We start from the raw sequence: 14,291 nt of genomic DNA, 5'->3' as shown, positions 1-14,291 counted from the left end.
CTAACCAGATGTTTCATATTTTAGATAGACTATCAAGACAGAACTCTTAAGTTGCAACTTGGAAAATACACTTTTATGTTTATTTAAACATCTCGCATGAAATGTTTCATTTTTTAAAACATTCAACACTATAATCATTAATTTTACTCTTCAGTTTAAGACAAAACGATGGTTCATTACCACCTAATATATTTTAGTTTTTCGTTCCGGTGAATACATACGGCTCGCCCTTTCCCTAGGTCCTTCTAAGCGAAAGACCAAAATCACTTTATAATACAGTTTTTATAATAAACGAAATCATATGCTGACAAATTTATTATTATAAACAGTTTGAGAATGTTTCGGGGTTAAGAAAAGTTCAAAGGGGCTTTTTAGATGGTCTTAAAACTTTTTTAAAATTTTACATATTCTAATTTCTGATTTTTTAAAACTTTCCGCATTCTTCTTTTTGACTTTACCTACTTAACATGCCTATCAGTCAAGAAATCTACTAACATGTATATTTTATAAAACATTACATACATTTTGCAGATTTTATAAATATAATTAATCAAACGTTTATTACACAGATATGATGATGATGGCTCAATATGCTAATTTACTGACAGAAAAATATACCATATTTATATTTTCTAATAGCAAATAACATGCAGATGTATTTCAGCTCCTTAATATTCAAAGTTTTTCAAGAAAATATATTACTTTATTGTGCATTGCAACATTTTTCGTCACACAGAAATTTCTCTAAGGACTAAATTTATTGTTAAAATATATACGTATAACATTAAAAACACGAAAATTGTGGTTCGGTAACCAGCCCTTTAAACTCTTAAAAGGGCGGCAAGCTCTATAAATATAATAATTACTATTTTAAAGCTTTCAGACAAAATACGGATGCATTTTTAAACATCCCCTTTTCAATTATTTAACATTTAAAACATTGTGTTATTTCTGTCCATATGGAGAACGTATTTGCCGCCGTTTTTCAATGCAAGAAATTATTTAAAATTTCTAAATGTACTTATTCATCTTGAATAACAACGTCAATTAATAACTGAAAGATATCTTTCTTATTTGATATAACTTTTAAGAAGTAGTTGATTCTTCACCGAAACAGTTTTTCTAAATTCGTTTTACATTTGTTAATTATACCTCTGCAGTAAAAATCTGACAATCGTAAATACCTAGCAAAACTGTTTTAGTATTAGTTATAAGTAAGAGAAATTCAAGACAAGAGTGCAAAATCGCTGAAGAAAACTTACAAGCATAACCGACATGGTAAAATAATTAAGTCTCTACTCTGATTCCGAAATTTCATATTTTGCAGTTTCCTTGGGTAAAACTGCATTATTAGTAATGTACTTTCCATTGATTAGAGCTAGTTTGAAACTTTCAGCCCTTCTTTAAACTTTAATAAAACTTTTAGCTCTGAAAAATTAGATCAACGAAACAGAAAGGTTCTGCAAATCAATACATGTGTCTGCTGTCTTAAATCTTAATTTTCTTACGTTTACTGCATTACATTTGCACATTTTATTTTCTTACTACTTTTTCCATCGCAGATTAGCACATAAATAATGAGGACCAGATTTTTGTCTGTAATTATGAATGCAATTAAAAACAATTATTATAAATTTAATAACAATAATAATCATATGTAATATATAACATTTTTAATATAGCTTGTAAGACATGCATTCCTTTCTTCGTGTTTTTTTCCTTATGTTTGACATGCTCCAAATGAAATGTAGCAATCCGGAATCGGAATACCACGATGGAAAACATGCCGTGGAAAGATAATATAAATTTACTACTACTCACCGGTCCCATATTGGTGAAACCATTCCTCTTGGCGACTTCATTGGCGACCTCATTGCCGTGTCGGTCTTTCAATTCGACTAGGAACGCGTTGGTGAACACTTCCTCAGCCCGGGCCACATCTCCTCCAGACATCACCATGACCGTGGCAAGCACCAACAGCCATGATGTAAGCACTGCTGGTAGCATAGGAACCAGCAAGGATGGCCACAGAGGAAGTAGTTGCCTTCAGATTCTCTCTCGGCCGCAGATACCGTCAGCTGGGTAGAGTATTGTTTCGAAACCGATTCGCTGAGGCTTGATGATCCTGTCGCTGTTGGTTCCGCTCTGTAAAAGGATAGAGTTCGAGCAAGGTGGTTACATTCTGTACATGGCAAGAGGAGGGGTTTCGACGGTGAGCGTGCGGGTCGTGACGTCGTGCGCGGGCGCACGGAGATACTCGTTTCTGAGTTCTCCCTCCATCGATCTGCTGGTTTAGTTGATTTTGTATTTTTATCTTTTTTCCCGCTGCTTGAGAGTATGATTTCTTTGGCGCTGCTTTAGTGTCTTAAAATCGTATTCAGCTGCCAATCGGGGCGAAAAGTTCCCCTGTGATGGAATACATTAAGAGCATTCGAACTCTTAATGCACCCATTTCATAAATAAACAAGAAATTTTCCCTATTTTTAAGCTGATGCAATAAAAAAGCTTTCAGAAGTTTGTTAAGATAATTTTTGATTAATTTTTGTTAATATTGTTCCCTTGAACCTCTTTAATACAATTTCTTCTTGTTGAGCTTTTCATAACACTTGCTGTTAGAATTACAATAATTTCACAGAGCCCTTATTAAAGCTTTCACAATCTGTTATCTTGCGTACGGTCATTGCAGTAATGCCTGGCAAATTTGTTCCACAAAATGAAATGCAAACTAATTATCTTTTTAACGATAATTATCATCAAACTGACTATCATATGTTTTTGTTTGGCCTGTCAGATAAGATCTATCAGAAACGCTCGGAGAAACCCTTTACTAAAGTTGCAAACTTAATGTTACAGATTTCTTTTAATGCATCTTGTGCAAAAGAAAAAAAGCAAAGAAAGCAATTCATGCTGGAAAGCTTTTACATTTTATTAACTATTAGTATCAGTGCAAAAGTAAACTCTTGTCTGATCATTAAATTTTACACATCTGAAAAGCATGGTTTGACTGATCTTTCATTGTGCATGATTGTTCCAAGAATAGATTCAACATTTTTAACAATGCTAAATGTTTTTTAAACTAATGATTCAACTATTTACAATTGTACCTGATATTTTTTACATGCATTTAATTATATTTGTCTTATTTTTCATCCAAAATATATTTTAGTGTGAAGCTAGCATCATGAATTACAACCATATACGCATGAAAAAATTGTTATTAATGAGTTTTCCAATATCAAATATTATTTCGACAAAACAAAATGTTTTGTATCATATATCATTCGTGGCTTCTGTACTGACACTACTCTAAAAATACGAATTTTGAGTTATGACTCTTTTCTACACTGTAAAGTCGTCTTCCTTGCAACAGCAGCATAGTTCAGCATCGAGCTAGCAGATTGTAGTTGTGTCTCTGTTGCATTCTCTAGTTTCTTGTGTATATTGTATAAAATACTGACACCTCTCAGTCTGCATCAGGTAGCCTTACTTATATAGAGAATCTCACAGATCATGCCAAAAATTTTTGATAAATATTAACAATGCCAATTTACGCTTTAGTGACATTTTAGTACAAGTCTCATTTTAGTAACAGAGTAAAGTTTTTCTCCCTCCTAAGAGAGCATTTTCTTTGTATAACTACAAACCACGTTTGACTAGCATCGCATGGACAGGAATTCGAGTCCCGGCGAGGCACTGTACATTATTCACATTTCCTGGTTTGAAAACTAATGTCAACCACCAGTGGCCGAGCATTAAAATCGCTGAACAATGATAGTGCGACTTTGGCTCGAATCTTTACGAAAGGACTGGCTACATGGGCCTTCCTGTGGTTTTCTTAATGTGTTTAAGGTGGATTCGAGGCAGCTTTTTTCTTAGGAAATCCTCCACGAAGATATCCTTTCCATTAGACAGATATCTCTAGCTTGCTTTGCCATTATCAAATAAGCCAAACCAAAGACCTGCTTCGACCTAAGGATTCTACAACAGTATTAATAAAACTTAATTTTTGTCTCAATTTTTTATTATTATAAGCTATGACCTTCCTGTATATATAAATGGATCGTAAAAATAGATAAATAAATAAATATTAAATATTATTAACTTAATCATATATTTAATTATTATTAACAGAATCCCCATGAAGCTTTTAGTAATGGTCACTCTATTCCGTTGATTAAGCTTGTGATTCCCACATTTGAAACCAAGGAATATGTTAAACATATTTATCTCAAAACTTCATTTTTCTAGCTATGCCAATATTGCAGCACGGAAAGAATATGTCGTTTTTAAGAATTACTTATTTTTCAAATGATTATCTTTTAACATTTTTACTCTTTTTCCTTTGGTGACGATTTTTGTTAGAATATTCCGCCAGCAATCACTGCATTACTAACACTAGGATTAAAATACTGACATTTTCTTTTTTAAAAAAACAATCACGCTCTGAAGACAATTTAAGTTTGCTAGCATTTCCTTTTGTCATAGCTTCTTCATTTAGGATACCTTATATAGAATGACCTTTTTCTATTTAATATCGAAATTATTTTAATATATTCCTTTTCGCTTGGGCTTAAACTCAGCCGGATATCGGTTTTTATTAATCTTTGACTGTCAATAAATGGTAATTCCAATCAGAGCTCTAAATAAGATATCATTTAATTAATTATTTGTCATTAATGCAATTTTATTTTTATTTACTGTTTCATTTTATTTAATTTTCTCATACATTATTTATAATTTTATTTATATAATTTTTCATATATTTCCTGAAGGCCTTTCTAACTTTATAAACTGAAGCTTGCTTATCACAGTAATAAAGTATGTCATTACTGTGATAAGAAAAAAATTACAGTTCTTAATGATACATTTTGTTGCAAATATATTTTACCAATTTTCATACCATTAGTATAATTAGTGCTTTGTGTCTTATACAACGGTGCAGAAATTCTCTATAATTATTTTATAAATGTTTTATTGTCTGCAAACAAAATAAAAACCAACTACAATGATATTCTACAGTATTATATAGTTTGATAACATCCGTATGTTTCTTTGTTTTCTAATTTCCCTTAAATGTTATAGGTTTGATTTTGTAAGATTGCACATTTATTTTAAAACAGAAGAAAATCGTATTGAACATTTTATTATTTTTCATTTCAGCAAACTTTGGTTCACAGAATTCAGAAACCTAGTAATTTCTTTTTAAATTACTATAATTTCACTCACTCTAAGTGATCTGTAATACATGTCAACATCTTATTTTGAAAACTGTTTTGATTGCTTTTACTTACGGTTTCAGACTACTGTCGTACGATATTATGGAACTTTTCATGCCCTAACTAGGAATCCCAAAATCAGATTGGCATTGACATTCAAAATACGACCTCTGCCATTTTTCATGTTTTAAACATCAGTCCCAAGAATCAGTAATGGCAATTTATTTTCTCTTACCCCTTTTCGCAAACTAAGCATGAATACTTAAACGTGTATGGAAACAGCAACGACTCTTGATTATTATTTGTATGGCAAAACATATGCAAAAGGTTTTCCCAGAGAGTACTTTCTATGACAGACTTTTTAAAGGATCTAGGCAGTTCTTGTATTGGAAGAAAGTCTGCGATATCTATAGGTTATCAACTCGTTTTGCTCGAAAAAAATATTCACTTCTTGTTTGATATTGAATTTTATTTAATGAGCATTATTTAGCACATATTTAGTTTTAAAGAAAATTAATAACCATGTTGAACACATTCTGCAAATTCATCCAAAATATTTTGCAGACTAAATTAGAAATTTTATGATTTTATAATATTAGGACAGGTCAAAGGTTGCCAAGAATATATCTTGCGTAGAAGCTAATAATTTTAAACTATATTCTATAGAGTCATTATGTTTATCGATCAAGGAACGTGAAAAATATGCAACGCACTTGCCAGGATTTGAACTCCGGAATATGCATCGAGCGTGCTTTCAGTTACACCGCGAAGGCATGCAGAAAGGAGCAGTATGACACCAAGCAGTATGAAGTTCCCGCCCAATAACAAGGAATATACAATAAGCTATTCATGCATCAAGATCTTCTCATATCGTCCGATGTCTCTACACAACAAAATTCCAACACCATAATACTACATCCAGGATAATCCAGGAAGAGCTAAATAGACGAAGAAAGGTACTTTCATGAATGTTAAGGAACTCTTGATATACAGCCTGAACACATTCTTCGAGATTGAGTTTGATTAAATATCAAAATGACGAATAATTAGCTGAGCAATAATCAGGTTCTCTCTCAGCAACTGCGTTATTGATATCTTAATTATGCTTTAAGTAGCTTTGCTCACAAAACATGCAATGATTCAACAATTCATTCCTGATATAAACTGTTTTGTGGACTCCTTTTACACAAATTTAAAAATTAAACGCTGTATCTTAAAATTATGTAAAATCTACTTAAAATGGAATATAATGCATTTTAACGTTTATTTGTTCTCATTATAAACAAATATTTTATAATCCATAAAACAAATAGATGTGCCTATTTTTGGGGAACTGAAATTATAATCATTGTTTAAATATTCCATTTATTGTATCCTTACAATATAATTAATTTGCATGCCGGGTATTATCCTTTCATTTTTCCATTGCATTGTTCTAAATTAAAATTAAATCCTTAAACTTTGAATCTGTTAATTGCAGAGACATAATCCTCGCAAAGCCTTAAACTGAACAGTACCTTAACTGCATTATACTTTTCGTCTTTTGTGTTTCTAATCATTTTTCCAAAATACTGTTCATAAGAAGATATAAAATGTAAAATAACTTGTCATTGATACTTCAGAAAAAGATAACGAGATATTGCAATTGTTTTTTTTATTTAAAACAAACATTTAAGATTTTATGAGATTACTCTGCACACTCTCACAGATTAATCCGCGATTCTTCTCGCGGTAATATACTCGCAGATTACTCTGCGATTTTCTTTCTCTTTTTCGCATTGACTTCACTCGCTCAGCAATTATGCAAATATTAAAATACAAAATATTCGGTTTTCTAGAGCGAAATAAAACTCAATTTTTTCCATACAAAATGCGAACTTATCTTATCTTATTTATCTTTCATTATGTTCGATGATCTTTTGCCATCTTTCTGGTATTTTTAAGATTCCAAGCTCATAGAACTTCTAGTCTTTTTCAGCAAAAACAAACGCAGCCAAGTGTGACTTGAAGTCATCGTTATTACCAAATTTTTACAATTTAAGAAGTTTCGTAAACTTCAAAATAAATGATAATCCGATGGTGCAGGATCGGGACTATATGGTGGATGCTATATCATTTCCTAACCAAGGTCTAGAAATTTTGTACGTGTTACTAAAGACGTGTAAAGCCTCTCATTGTCATGGTGGACTACGGTTCCTTTGCTATTTTCAAATTATGGCCTTTTCACTTTGATTTCTTCCTCCAGTTTCATACGTTGTTGCCCGTAAACATCTGAATTGACCGTTTGGTTACTTGGAAGTAGCTAAAAATGAACAACTTTCTACTCTCACCAAATTGTCAGTATTATCATTTTTGGATGCAATTTAGCGTTCAATATGATTTATGCTGATTCATCATGCTTTGACCATGATCTTTCTCATTTACTATTATTGTAGATAAGCCATTTCTTTACCAGTGAAAATGCGTTTAAAAAAACGTCGATTGTATTACGTTTGTATCGCAAATATTGTTTCACTGTAAAAGGTTAATTTCTGTTAATTCATGAGAAACTCAGATATCAAACTTATTAACAATTTCAAGACATCTTATGTTATTCTCAATTGTTGCGTGTGATACATTTACCCATTTTGCAAGCTGTCGCACAGTTATATGACAATTCAATTCAATCATGGTTTTAATTTTATTATCATCAGCTTCAGAAGGTCAGGCAAATAGTAGGTCATCTTCAACTAAAAAATGCACCAAAGCGAAAGTTTTTAAACCAATTCTGACACATGCGTTCTGTTAAGTAATCAGCACCAGAAACTTCCCCCATCTCTTTGTGAGTCTCAACCGCTTTCCTGCCTTTATGAAAATAAAAAAAAAGTAAAATAAGTTAAAAAAATGTTATATTTGTTTATTTTATTATTAAAATAACAGTTGTAAACAAAAATGCACGAAATGTGTTTCGATAGCAATCTAAACGTCTCAGATGCGAAACCTCAAAAGAAAAAAATATAAGAATAAGAAAAGATTAACTATCTATCTGTGCAAACCGAAATTACTTTTTTGCCAACCGAATATATTATATTAGAAAAGACGAAACAGAAACAAAAAAGTGTGTCTGGCGTGGACGCACTCAATGTTTACATTTACAGAGTAATAGGAGCTTACCGTACTTTTTACATTCCCTATAATATTGATATTTAATATGTACACTGAGGAAGATATCCAGATATTTTGTATATCTTCAGCAATAAATATATTTACTGCATGCAGCTGTAAAAAAATTCAAAATATTTGCTTAACTTTTTTATTCTTCCAGCATGTTTATTCATAAAGTTTATATGAACTGTTAATACAAAGAAATTATAACTTAGTACTTGAAAACACTGGAAAATATCAAATTGTTTAATTTAATTATTCTTGTTTTGAAATTAAGCGTGTCAACGATTTGTAAAGTAATTTAAAATGGAATCCTAGGTAAATAGTAAGATATTTATTTTTTTATACTTTAAATTTTGACACATGAGAATTTTAAGATTCCAGCCATACAATTAATACTACGTTATAAGCTTATTTTTATGATCTAAATTTATGATTTGCATTCTGCGAATGTTTTGATGTATATTTTAAGGTAATAGAAGATGAAGGAGCTCTAAAGCATAAGTTGCCTACTTTAGTTATTGTTTACTTTAATTATTATTTATTGTCACTTTGTTTATTACTGACAGCACTACCAGCATCTTACTTAATATGATTCAAAGAGCAGAAAAGGAATAGATGGCGAAGAAACAAGAAAGACGAAAAGAAAAAATCTAATGTGTACACCACATAACTTCCTTGTACGGAATATTAAATTATGCGCATTTTTTCTTGCATTTTATTTAAACTTATTAGATTGAATTAAACCTACTTCGCCGACAGCGCATAAACCACAATAGAATAAATGCATTCTTTAAAATTCACTTTGTTTACCATAGCGACACTCTGGCGCTAGGTTTACTTAACAGTATTATATTTCGTTCATATTATAACTCAGAATGCAGAAAATTTATATCATTTAAAGAATTATCTAATCGTTGCGACATGGTTTATTCAAATACTATAATAAAGCTAGAACGATGTATAAAAGAAATTAAGCAAACAAAACGAAAAAAAAAACCGTTTTTCACAGACGATTGAGTATTTCTCATTCAATTAATTTAGTTTTCACTTCGCGACAAGACAAAAATACATAAAAACTTAAAATATCTGCATTAAAAATTACGAAGTAAATCTTAAATACTTATTTCCTCGAAAAATTCGAGAAAGGATTAAGCATGATTTAATTCGCAATAATAAATGCGTTATTTTTGTGTTGCGAAGCTTAGTGTCTCTAGATTGGCAACAAATCCACTAGTCTCCTGTTTCAAATGTAAACATCAATGGCCGCCATTAAAAACAGGCTTAGCGGCAATTAAACAACTTTAAAATTGCTGATAATTCTAAAAATATTGCACACAGATTTACTAAAGGCATAAAATCCTTAACCGGAAGATAAAAACAACATCATTCAATCATTTTTAAAGAAAAAAATGTACAATTTACAAACATATAAGAGTAAAGAAACTGAGATCACTGAGCCGGGTAATAGATTGGATATATATATAAATATATTTATATACGTTTGGTGCGGCCGATCGCAACCAAAATACGAGGTAAACATCTACATGTTATAGCAGTCCTATATACAAAATTTCAACGTTCTGAGGCTACCCGTTTTTGAGTTATGGGAGATGCGTACGTACATACGTTCGTACAGACGCCACAAAAAATTCTCTTCAGAATTAATTTTAAAGCAGTTTTATAATTTTTTGAAGGAAAAGAGTATTTTATTCTGTCCTTACGTACAGATATCACGCAAAAACATCGTTAAATTGCATTCGATAGCGGTCAAAATGGATATTTTCGTTGAAATATGCTGCCTGAAACTTTTCGCGATTACAATACTTCCTTTTTACTTCGTACAAGGAAGTAAAAAGTGTGTATAGCGTGAACACATACAGCTGGGGGGGGGGTCGTTGTTTAAGATAGCAAGTAATATTTTCGAAAATGAGAACAATTGAAAGCATTTTAAGAGAGATCATTTAGAATAAAAACGTATTCATTTAGAAATAAAAATGTTAATGGACTGAAGCAACATGTTACATACTTGGGCTCTGTCATTCTCACGTCCATGCTTTCCACAGCGAATTTCACGCGTTTGCTAATTCGATTCGTTACAGAATCGGGGAGTAACAAGGAAACGACTCAACGCCCTTTACAAAACAAATCACTTAAAACAGCTTGGAGATCTTGCCTGTATGTACCTTATTCAGCTATGTTTGTCTTGTGGCCGGCTATGAAGTTTGATTTCATAAAAAGAAAAATTATTCTTCTCTTTGCTGGCAGGCTTTTAATTAGCCTTTACTATTTTAAAGCTAAAGAATAGATATTTGTTAGACTTGAGCATAGTAATCAAATGTTGTACATTTAATACGGTACTGTACAACACTTTTGGATCATTGCATATACGTAGCGTATTCGGAAACCAAGTACCGTTTCATTCTAGCGCCGTCGCAGCGCTGTGGTAGGCGTCCCGTGCATGCGCACTAGTCTTTCTTGTTCACTGACTTTCAATTGTCGCCATTTTGGTTGCTCTATGTTGTGTTTTCAGTTTGCTGTGCACAATCAGAATGTTTAGGACAATTAGTTCTCCCGCCGACTGTGAGATTCGTGCCGTGATTAAATTTTTGTACGCGAGGAATGTTAAACCGGCCGAAATTTATTGTTAAGTGACAGAAGTTTACGGTGAATACGCGATAAGTGATGGAAGGGTGAGAAAGTGGGTAAGAATGTTTAATGCAGGTCGAACAAATGTCCACGCCGAGGCTCGGAGTGGTCGGCCTTCTGTTGTCACCGATGATTTGGTAAGTAAAGTTGATGAAGCAATTCATGAGATCAGACGCATGACAACTCTTTCAGAGGCATTTCCACAAATTTCACGTACTGTTTTGTTCGAAATTGTGTCTGACCGCTTGAATTATCGCAAACTGTGTTCCCGATGGGTTCCAAAAATGCTCACTGATGTTCACAAAACAAAGCGACTTAGTAGTGCCCTGACATTTCTCACGCGGTACAGTGATGAGGGAGAAAACTTTTTAAACCAAATTGTGACAGGTGATGAACTTGAGTGTGTCATTTCGCACCAGAATCGAAACAACAATCGATGGAGTGGAGACACACTCATTCTCCGAAAAAACAAAAGTTCAAAGTGACAATGTCATGACAAAAATCATGTGCACTGTCTTCTGGGATAGGAAAGGCGTTTTGCTTACTGAATTTCTTCCCAGAGGTGAAACCATTAATGCGGCACGATATTGTGAGACTAACAAAGGCATTGTGTTGTTCCATGACAATGCTCGGCCCCATACTGCTGATGTCACTCAATTGTTAATTCGACAGTTTCATTGGGAGCAGTTCGATCACCCGCCGTACAGCCCGGACTTGGCGCCGTCCGACTGTCACTTGTTCCTGCACATGAAGCGCGAGCTTGGTGGCAAGCGCTTTGTATCTGACGATGACACGAAAAATGCTGTGGAGTCGTGGTTATCGAAACTGGAAGTTTCTTTGACGATGGTATACAAAAACTGGTCACCCGCTATGACAAGTGTTTGATCATTGGCGGAAACTATGTTGAAAAATAGTTTAAGACGTGTATTTTCACGTAAAAATAAAATTGGATTCGAAAAAATTGTTTTACTTTTTTTTTTCAAAACGGTACTTAGTTTCCGAATACGCCTCGTAACTATTACTATTTTAGCTGCTTAACTATAATATAATAATCACCAATAAATGTTTCAGTTATTGTTGTCTACATGAGTGCATATTTGTTTAACACAGAGTTTAAAATTTTGTGTCGATGAAATAGTTCCCGGTATATTGACAATTTAATCAGAATAACAATCAAAATTAGACTTCACGGCTAAGCCTTGATTTTTTATCACATCCCATATTTCGAAAGTAAAAATCATCTTGTGTCACAGTTTCGAGAAACGCATATATGAGATTACATCGTGATGTCTATGTTTAAAGTTTATGCAGTTTAGGCAAAGTTGTTTTAGTCACATTTTTCTTTTACTTCATCATCTTTCTCAATTATCCTGAACATCATCTAATATAAATACTGCTCATTCTTCAAAATGTCAAATGATTATATGGCTAATACCGAAAAACAGTTCTGACTCACAGCACTGCCTTAGATTCTTTCTAAATCAACAGATGGCGTCTGTCTTTTGTATAAGTCACCCAACTATAAATAAAATCGACGACGAAAAGTACTTTATTTCTGAGCTACAGAGTAACATTTTGCGGCTTGTTGCAAAGCAAACATAGAAAATAACCATTGCAACGCAATTTTTTAAAAATACGATAATAATCTGGATAAGATTTATATAAAAGATTTAGATTTCCTATTTATTTCAATGCTTATATTTTAACAATGTCTTTAACCAATCATTATTAGGGTAATCATTTCATCGTGGCAGGAAAAAGACAAAATTTTTCAAAAGATCAAGAAATGAATTGCGAAATTTAGCGAAGCATTCGCGACCTAAAATTACACAATTAATTCTGTATTCGAGAATTAACGTTTTTACCTTATCTTAAAACTTTTTAACTCCAAACTAGTAATGAAAATAACTAGCATGTAACTAAATAAATATGATATTTTATACGCTTTCAATCTATCACTTACATTGCTCTCTGATCAGTGTAGTGCTTAGCGATGCCAGCTGCCGTATATTTGGGTTCGAGTTTGCATTTAGGAGAAGACGTAAATGTTTCTAAGGTAGGGCGTCTACGCGGCATGACGGCACATAAATGCTGAGGAGCCGAAAGTTTCCTCGAGAGGTTTGGTGATAGAAGAAGATCGGTGGGAGACCTTCGGGTTGTCAAAATTGGGCCAGATTTTCCCCTGTCTTAACCGCGTAATTCAGTGGGCCTCTGTACTACACTGTGGGCAACATTCTCAGTGACGAAACTGCTAAATAACCAATGAGTATTGGCCATCCCCGACCAATACATTAAGTTTCAAATGTCCTTTGAACTAGCAGCAGTAACTATGTCTTACATTTCTAACGTATTCAAATTCTGATGATCTTGTAGAAAATATTAGGATTTTCAAAGCTAGCAGCGTGAGTCATCAATGGTGCATCGTCTATATTCGAGCCCTAGATCTTCTAATTTGATAGCTAGACATTCTAAATACTTCCACCAAGCATGCCCGGGACAGTACTATAAATTCTTGCATTGTCCTCCACGTAGAGAGCGAGTCAAACTCACAAAACCTTAAGGTCTATACCTAGGTGGTGAGGCCATATCGCTCAGTACAATTTCGTACAGTGACCTGTATAGAAGCTATTAGGGCTTTCAAAGATGGAAAGTATTATTTAGTGGTTATTCGTGGTTTGAATCCGTGTGAGAACGCACTTAAAAAATCACATTCAATTGCATCCGTTTCGTCACATCTTTTATTATTCTTTTCAGACTATGAGTAAATATATGGATTAATATATGAACTACGAGTAAAAGAAAATAACTGCTTCTAGTTTCAAAATTACTACTGTGTTACCTTTCATTTGAATTAAAGAGCGTTGTTCCTCATTACTGCTGTTTTGGTATCTGCCGAAAACATCGCAGCCAAAACACCGTGGACGAAAACAACGCTTGGCTAAAACGTCGTCGTACAAAACATCGTGGGAGAAAAGAAAGCAAAAAGAAAACATCGCAGTTCTAAACCATCGTGGTACAAAATATTCTCACCGAAAATAAAGCGGTTCAAAAACTTATAACATCGTCGTCTAAAATATCTAGGTAAAAAATAAAGCACTTACAAATCATCGCATGATGATAACATAGCAGACATGCGTTTTCAAGGCTTTAAAAGTTGTTAAATGCATATTCGTATAATGATTTGTGATCTTCCTTTTTCTAATCTTTTAATGACTATATTTTTTTCATGAAAAATTAGCCGTAAAACTTTATAAAAAAAGCTTAATTTATTAATGACCTTTG

The 14,291-nt window shown here is 32.9% G+C and overlaps 1 protein-coding gene across 1 annotated transcript in view; it reads right to left on the bottom strand.

Moving 5' to 3' along the window:
• The window catches only part of amon (prohormone processing protease amontillado), a 454,317-nt gene extending 452,114 nt beyond the window's left edge, over positions 1–2,203 (bottom strand). Inside the window, exon 1 of the mRNA XM_085818272.1 lies at positions 1,822–2,203. Within this exon, the coding sequence (XP_085674398.1) occupies positions 1,822–2,007 (186 nt within the window). The 5' untranslated portion in view covers positions 2,008–2,203. The remainder of the gene's footprint in view (positions 1–1,821) is intronic.
• Positions 2,204–14,291: the final 12,088 nt, after the last annotated feature.

The sequence above is a fragment of the Stegodyphus dumicola genome, chromosome 6, assembly GCF_044657685.1.
Source record: "Stegodyphus dumicola isolate Sdum_Otavi_A_Nest chromosome 6, ASM4465768v1".
In the NCBI taxonomy this organism is placed as follows: Eukaryota; Metazoa; Arthropoda; class Arachnida; order Araneae; family Eresidae; genus Stegodyphus; species Stegodyphus dumicola.
Note: the sequence above shows the minus strand (reverse complement) of the source record. Positions and strands in the feature narration are given on the sequence as shown.